The sequence below is a fragment of the Pithys albifrons genome, chromosome 5 (genome assembly GCF_047495875.1).
Source record: "Pithys albifrons albifrons isolate INPA30051 chromosome 5, PitAlb_v1, whole genome shotgun sequence".
NCBI classification, from domain to species: domain Eukaryota; kingdom Metazoa; phylum Chordata; class Aves; order Passeriformes; family Thamnophilidae; genus Pithys; species Pithys albifrons.
The window spans coordinates 34,465,611-34,474,116 of record NC_092462.1 but is presented as its reverse complement, the minus strand read 5'-3'; the positions used below and the strand labels follow the sequence as shown (position 1 = coordinate 34,474,116).

General features: G+C 41.0%; 1 protein-coding gene across 3 annotated transcripts; it reads right to left on the bottom strand.

Moving 5' to 3' along the window:
- Positions 1–496: 496 nt before the first annotated feature.
- On the bottom strand, positions 497–6,575 carry NPY5R (neuropeptide Y receptor Y5). Of its 3 annotated transcripts, none has more exons than XM_071555161.1 (3): positions 6,111–6,575; positions 4,241–4,520; positions 497–2,039 (listed from the first exon to the last, which is right to left on the bottom strand). In XM_071555161.1, the coding sequence occupies exon 3, from the start codon at positions 2,025–2,027 to the stop codon at positions 696–698; it is 1,332 nt and encodes a 443-aa protein (XP_071411262.1). In that variant the 5' UTR covers positions 2,028–2,039; positions 4,241–4,520; positions 6,111–6,575; the 3' UTR covers positions 497–695. The 3 variants fall into 3 exon arrangements, with proteins under 3 accessions (XP_071411262.1, XP_071411261.1, XP_071411263.1); XM_071555160.1 differs by having other exon boundaries at positions 497–2,036; XM_071555162.1 differs by lacking the exon at positions 4,241–4,520 and having other exon boundaries at positions 497–2,036.
- Positions 6,576–8,506: the final 1,931 nt, after the last annotated feature.

The window sequence follows — 8,506 nt, the reverse complement described above, 5'->3', positions numbered from 1 at the left end:
GAAAATTGGTTAAGGAAATCATAGATAGGTTGTACCAGGTAAACACAGTAAGATGGAAACAATCAAGACAAGAGCAACAACCCTCAATTTCATTCCAGGGAGTTAGGTAACCTAGGAACCAGCAGCAAAGCATCTTGCAAAGATTTTGCAAACTATGAGTCAAAGAGCTAATATTTTTCTAATCACATCCAAAAAGAGATGTTTAATTATATTAGAAAACAGTCAAAGTTGGCACTGAAATAGTCTCAACAATAGTTATTTAGTAAACAATATGTATTTTATTATAGTTTTCTGACAGTTAATACTGATATGTCTAAGTAATCTGTCTTACAATTATTATGCGTTGTATATTCTGTATAATTCCAAAGTACAGATTGCCAACATTTCAGATAATGAAAATGGCATTCTGTCTTTGTACACTGGGCATGATTTTCTATGTGTAACGGATAGAAGAATGTCATAACATATATATATATATATATATATATATATATATATATATATATATATATATATATATATCTGCCCAATGCAAGAAATGCATGCAGCCATAGAACTATCCATTCACACAAAATGCTACTAATCACAACCAAGTCAGACTAACTAAACTAAACTAATTTAGCTTTTACAGCTATGCACACCAGTAGGCTTGAAAGCCATATTTGTTGTTTTACTTTATCTTGGGGCACATAAAATCACAGTATTTGGCAGCATAGAATAAGGGACATTAAATCAGCTTTTATGCTGTTGTTAAGAAACCCATAGAGGATGGGATTCAAGCAGCAGGACATCATACCCAATAAATGGCATATGCAATACACTAATTTAAAATGTCTGTTAGAAATGAGAGTGGCATTAAAGTCTGTCACAATGTGGAAAAGGTGAAGAGGCATCCAACTAAAACCAAAAACTAGGATTAGCACTGTCAGTCTGCAAAAAACTCTCCTCGATCTTGTCTTAATTCTGACAATGGATTGGGATACTGTAATCATATCCTGGATCTCTGTATTTTCTTCAGGTTTCATTTCAAAACAGATAGGAATCCCAGGGATAAATTTACTGGAGGAAAAGAGCTGGCTTTTTTCTGTGCCAGAGGTTTCTGGGAGATCTCTTGAATGAGTATCCTGATGATGCCTTGAAATAGCTGGCATCACACTTGAAGTCTTTCTGCTGTATCTTCTGTGATGCTTTTTGCCAAAGGCACAGCTCCACCTGGAATGCCCAGCAGGCTGCACCTGTGTGCTGGTGCTCTTAGAGGGATGGAGAGCTAGGTTTATCATTTCCTTTTCTTCAAACTTGTTTTCCTTGTTTGACAGTCGAGAACCTATGCTCCTGCAGACACTTGTGTGACTTGCAGTTAAACACGCCAGTGGCAATATGTACTGCATGAACAGTAAGGCTATTGTAAAGGCAATTCTGTAGGAATCGGAAGGCCATGACTCGATACACAAGAGTCTGTTCTCCAGTGCTTCTAAATTCAGAGTTTTGCTGAGGTCAACAATTTTGTGGAAAACTGGCAGAGGGGAGCAAATTGTGAAGCTAAAGGCCCAAATGGTCACTATTAACAAATAGCCTTGTTTTGCTGTTAAATTGCTAGAAAGGGGATATTTTATCATACGGTACCTGACTGCAGCAATAGATATTAATATCAAAGTTGAAACTAGAACTGATGCACACTGGAGGAAGGGTATTACATGGCACATGACAGTGCCAAACATCCACTGGTCAAGCAGGACAGATGTCAGTGTGAAAGGTGAACAGAACAGTACAACCAAGATGTCAGAAAAGGCCAAGTTACCTATAAGAATGTTTATTATAGTCTTCTGCTTGCACTTTAGTAGGGCTGCTAGTATAAGCAGATTTCCCGTAAAGCCAGCCAGACTTATAAGTGTGTACAGCCCAATAAGAAAGTACTGTATATCATCAATACTACTCCTGTAGTCTTCCCAGGCAGAAAAATTCTTTGCAGTTGCAGAGGTGTTCTTGGTAGGTGGTCTGTTGTTATGGTCTTTGAATCCTAAATCCATTTTAGAGTCCTGCTTAGAACGAGAAAGGCATTAATTAGCATCTAAAGTAATGATGATGTTTTGTTAATCAGAATGTAAAGAACATAAATTTACTTTGTATCACCTCAGTGCAAATAAATTACTAGTGATGTTAGTCTACTGTGAGGCAGATCCTGTGCAACTTCAGGTCAACATGAATTATTTATGTAGGTTTTATCATGTGGTGTTCTGCACACCTAGGCCTCCTACCTGGCTGCTCACATGGGAGAATGGCAATTTAAGGTTCTGCATTATCATACTGGCTTTTAAATATGCCTTGCTATAGACTATATTGTCAGACTTTCCATAAGAGAACAGTTAGCTACAAAAGCAATCCATCTTGAATAACAGCCCATTGATATGAGTAAGGAAATGACAGTCACTATCTGGACACATGCCTAATCACTATATCACAGCAAATTATAAAGAAGGCACCTGAAAATGCATATGCTAACAACTTCAGTAGCATTTCCTACTTGCTATTAGAGAACGAACACAAAGTAATTGAGAGCTTTCATAAATTATCAGGAAACCCACTATCAATGATCCAAGATGGAGTTCCTAATGTCATGTGTATAGAAACCATTTTCTATTATGCGTTAAACAGAAAGGACAACTTACTACAAAACATCTAAAGTGACTGGATGTAATACAAAGAGGATAGTGTTAACTGGATGCAAACTCCACACAGCCATTTGAAAATTCAGTGAACTACTAATTATTCAGCACAGAAACATCTAATGTTAAAACCTAGCTCAGCAGAAAGTTATTCTGCCTACAGAATCTTCATGTATTAGTCTTCATTTTAGAACAAAAAGATATACATGAGAATTTGGTTCAGTTTACCTTAAACACCTGCATGTTAATACAGTTCCCCAGAGTGCCAATGTCCTACACATGCAGATGTGCTCCTTCCTTCACATTATGTGTCCCTACTCTCATGTGCCAAAGAAAAATGCAAACCATAAAACAACCTCAGAATATTCACTGACAGTGTGTTGTGATGGGAAGCTTCCTCATGTAAAAGTAAGAATACTTATTATGAAAAAAAAAAGTAGGATCTTGCTAGTAATGTGTTAGAAAGAGATGAAAAGAAATCAGCCTTGCCAATTCCTCTCAATGTTAAAAGTGCTTTTTATAGCTAAAATAGAAGAACTGGATACGTGAATTTAGATAACAGAAATATAATAATTGTATGAATTAATGCATGTTATTTCTGTTCGGTTTTCCCCAGTGTTTAATGAAATGATGGGAAACCATACAATAAACAAACAATGCTGAGACTACTTTTGCCTCTAGACCAACTTTAAATGAGACTAGTGATTCTGTAAGTGAGCTAATCTCTCTATTTCTAAATCAGTATCAGAAATTTTCATTTTAGTAGTCTTCTCTTTATACAAATATTCATTAATGAAGTAAATGAAGTAAATAGTTTTTTACTTATTTTTTTCTGAGCTAATTTGTCTGAGTTGCTACTAACCAATCAAAACCAGTGTGATCTGTATATGACAATGACTTCCAAATCTGCTGAAATTTCTTTCTTTTTTCTAAATGTGACTCTAAATAACTTTTTTTTGAGGAACCCCCAGCATAGCTTTGCTTTGGAAACTCAGGGCATCACAGGAGTGTACAGTACAGAGCAGCCCATTCTGCACCACCTCGCTGTAATCACAGCTTTAGAGTGGCAGAAAGACAGAAGGGGAAGGAATAACACTATCCTCTGCAGACTTTTGCTCCCAAATTTCAAAAGATGCCAAATGGATCTCTTGTCTCTGAGCTTCCTCTCCTGCTCAAAACATAGCTTGAGTGCCACCGGCAGTAAAGGTGTAAATAAAAGTGTTCCTCCTGTATAATTGATCTTCAGTCCCCAAACTCATTAGCATGCCACTGATTTCACAGGGCCATGTGCACTTATTGGCATTTATCTTCCTTCTTTGTTTTAACAGCTGCTTCTATTTTGGGAGATTCTCTCACACTCCTTCTTGCCAGTTGGTCAATCCCAGTACAGCACATGGCTGTAGCTTTTGGGAAAATGGAGATTCCTGAAAATCACACTGTGGGAAATAGAATTAAATAATATAACCCCTTTTCAAAACCTTCTCATACGTGAAGTGTGTTTCTAAACTGAATGCAGCACAGTGTCAGTGTGCTCTTGTATCTGTTTTAAAGCTCAAATTTAGTCAATCTGAAGGTACCTGATGGAGATTTTTTAGCAGTCAGCTGCAAAGGTTGGATCACTTTCATCTCCTACATCAATCAGTGAAGCAAATGAGGTCCCCTTTCTGTGATTCTGGTCTGTGTAAACTCCCGAGTGTGCCCAGCTACACCTGTATGAGCTTACACCCCGTGAGCTTTCCATGGGTTTGCTGAGGTCTCCTTTAGTTTCAATGGAATGCTTGAGACAGAAGGCTAGGCTGCACAAGGCAGGAGAGATTTCAGTTTCATGGCAGGATCCAAGGTGGATTTGAATGTTTACTGTAAGATTCAAATGAATACAGTTAACATTTAAAATTACAGTAAAATGTATTTCATAACAGATGATGTACTATGATCTTGAAAGATTTCAAATAACACCTCCTTAAATCACGCTAATTAGTGATATACCTCAGTCTGACTCTGATTACTATGATTCTTATTTTCACCAAAAGCATGCTTCAGTTGCAGTTGATCTAAGGCCTGAGATTTACAGAGAGAAATTAAACCATTATTCAGGTGTAGCTGAGTTAGAAGTACCACATAACCCAAAATTTAATATGTTTAATATCTTATAATCAATATCATTATTTCACTTAAAGCTGTCATTTAAAATACAAAATCCATAAATCATAATTTAGGAGATTTAATAGGCTGGATATTTGTCTTTTCTAAATATCTAAGGGAAATTTTCAAGAATACTAAAGTTAGGCAAGCAACCATCATACTCTGAAGGCAATTGTTTTTTTCAGGAAATGTTCCTCTATTAGATGAGATACTTATATTAAGGCTTATTCATGGATAAGGACTTACATCCTACAATATTAATACCTATTAAGTTAACTGGCTGACTGGTCCTTGTATAGACTACTCAGTTCAATCCTTGTAACAGGACAATTAATCGTTATAGGCATGAATGATTTATAGTCTTATGGGACCCTTGTCTATGTTAATTAATTAAAAAAAAAGATGAACACATACAGGGAGGAAACGAAATATGAAAATTACCAAGGAAATACAACCTCTCTGCACCATAATACTGTAGTACTACCAAGATTGCACAGGAAAAGTCAGAAAGGTCTTTAAAGTTCTACATAGCTGTAAACAGTTAATATACGACAGGTTGTTACTGCCCGACCACCGAAGCTTAAGGAAAGCACTGAGCGACATTGTTACAACTGGAGAAATGACGCCTTCACATCATTAAAGCCTGAGATAACATCCGAGATAAAATTTGAAGCCACTCAAGTGTTGCATTCACAACACAAACTAAAGATGAAAAACTGCTTCTTCAGATGATGTTCATTACATGCAACAGCAAAAAACTAGCCTGAGAACCTGGGAGAATTCAAAAGATTGAAATAACTTAAGAAATTCAGAAAAACGGACTTTTGTGTATGTTAATGGTATGCCTCTTTTTGTGCCTAACTAAAAGACGAACTGCATTATCCTGAAAAACAAGAATACAACTTCCCAAAATATGCCAAAGGCAACTAATAAGAATCTATCTCCAGCTCCAAGGAAATGTTATGGAACGTAATGGGCTCTTCGCTGGCCAGAACAGGAAAACTTGAAATGCGTGGCTACATTTTCTGGTAGGGTGCGCAGCAGCTCCCGGCTCGCAGAGACAATAGCACCAAACCGGGAACTGTTCCCGTTTCCCTCGTACACCTCGCTCGGATCCCCTTTGCAGAGCGCGCCCGCACCGCGTCCGACTCCGCGCACCGTCCCTGTCCCGGAGCGCCGGGACCCCCTCGCTGGCTCCTTCTCCCCGCGGGTCCCCTGCCCTGCCCCGCGCCACTGCTGGCCGGGCGCTGCCCGCGGAAACTTGCGCGTCCCCGCGAGGGGAGCGATCCGAGCCCGCCCCGTTACCTGCGCATTCCCGCTGCGGGAGCCCCGGGGCAGGAGGGGCGCAGGGGGCGAGGCGAGCGGGGCAGCGCCGGGCCGTGCTCACGGCTCCGCCGCGGGCGGGCACAGCGCGGCTCCGCGGGGAAAACGCGCAGCCCCCGGTCCGGCGGCGCCTCAGGCGGGTGCTGCGGCGGTGCCAGGGCTCGGCTGCGGCCGCGGGCCGCGCCCCGGGGCCGGCGGGGCCGCTGTCTCTGCCGCGCTCGCCGCCCGCCCGGCAGGGCTGGGGCTGGAGCGGCCACGCGGACGCATTTCGGAAGGCCGCTCCTGGCGGCCCCGGAGTCCGGTATTTCACCGCTGCACGGTGTGACAGAGTTTCCATGGAAATACAGTGCGACGGTAAATATGCCCCGCGCTCGCCAGTGCTTACGGGATGCTCTCAGTGCCTCACCCGGAACTCAGGACACCGCATTTTCCAAAGGTGAAACGCGCTGCGAGTCTCAGGACGTGGGGTAGTGGGAGCACAGAGAGGCAATCACAGAGCGCTGACCTGAGCTCCCCTCGCTTCGGCCGGAGAGGAGCTCCTCAGGTGTTTTTTCATGCTGCTCGAGCACCCTTTAATTTTTATTTTAGAACATGTGGTAGGCGATGGGTTTCCCCCAGTTTTCCTTTCTGAGTTGAATAACTTGGTTCTTACAGAGGAAAATATCTGAAGGGTGGTTTTAATTTTATCTGAACAATGAATGGGAAGGCAGGACATTTTCTTAAGTGAGCAATATTTTAAAGCATAAAAATTGTTGGGTATGTCATAGCACAAAGCATGAAAACACAAATTCTCCTGTTCTCACCAGCTGTTATCTTCTAGCACAAGGAGAGTCATTGATCACAGTCCTATTACAGAGCTGCTGTAGAACTGAGTGGCATTCAGGTCTCTGGGAGCACAAGTGGCAGAATCTGACACAAAAAAGTAATGACTTTCCCATTTGCCAAGGTGCTTCTTCAACAGTTGATTTTAACACAGCACTGCAGAAAAGCTGTCAGTATAATTAGCCATGAAAGACCGTACCACACAAAACGAAGACAGCTGGATCAATCATATTGTAAAATAACCTTTGAAAAGTCCGATGAGGTTTCTGATTTAACTTGGGTTAGAAAATACTCATTGAGTGATCAAGGAACAAATAATCTTCAGCAGATGAGCTCAGGGTAGTGAGGAAGATTTCATCTCATCTTTCACTCGCTTCTGCATTATCCACCACCCACTGCTGGTGAATCACTGCATGTACAAGTGGAGCACAGGGAGCTGACAGTGGAAGTGACGCGCCAATCCATTGCATTATTTTAAGACAGCTTTCCTGTTAGTCACATCAGAGAACAGAATTAATCCTTTTTAGGCCTGAGCAGCTGTTCTTAGCATTTTCAACCATCTTCCTACCTAGTACTGATGGTTTTCAAGCCTTTCACTCAAATATTTGACCTGAAGATAAAAACCCACTCTGGTTCTAACATGTGATGGAGGTGATTAAGACTTTCTCCTAGGGTACCTACTTAGCTGGATGTCCCTTGTTCTGGGACAGCTTCCCACATGTTAGCCCCACTGCTTGAAGTGGAAGCTGCCTCCTGGAAACAGTGGGGTTTTAGAGACACTATACCTATATGAAAACTTCTGGCTATGGCAGACCAACATAATCTTTAAAAAGAAACTCAAATTTTATGGCAGAATCCATGGATGGGAAATTAAGGTTTCCTACCTTGCACAATTGTGATTTATGTGGGATGCCATTGTACCTTCATAAAGGTACAGTCTACCTTCATGTTAACCCATTTCGAAGGTGGGAGGTCACCTAGTAGAGTTTCCCAAGCAGCCTTCAGAAATTATGTGCTTCTTAGCAGGAACAGTCAGTAAGACAAGTATTCTTCCCTCAAAACAATTTTCTCTAAGAATAAATATTGTACTTTTTTTGTTGGTTGTCTTATTTCAGAAGGGTTTATCAACCAGTAGTGTACTGGCAGGTGTGGGCTTGTTTGAATTTTTTTCCCCCCACAGACCTGTAAATAACACCAGGTTTCTCTCAGTTGTATTTGGACAATTCATCCCTGACACTTGCACACATCGGAGGCAGTTACTATTCAGACTATTATAATTTTTTCCTTTTCACTGCTTGTGTACCTCTGTCTTGCCAGTAATACTACTGAATAATAAAATCAGTAATCTAGAGATAGGAAAGGTACTGACATTAGAGGTATCAAATGTCAGGAGTGACAGCAGATTATAGTGCAAGTTCCCTAGAAACCAGCCACCACAGAGTTGTTGAAACCATAGAGGAGTCCTTGAGAAAGTAAGAGATGGTAATGATGAAAGATACGTGTTCTGGAGGAGCTGGGGAAGAAAAGTTGTGCATCAGAGACAGAAGGTTGAGATT

Bases quoted from the DNA above. Each gene is read 5' to 3' on its own strand.
- NPY5R (XM_071555161.1), bottom strand. From the start codon at position 2,027: ATGGATTTAGGATTCAAAGACCATAACAACAGACCACCTACCAAGAAC.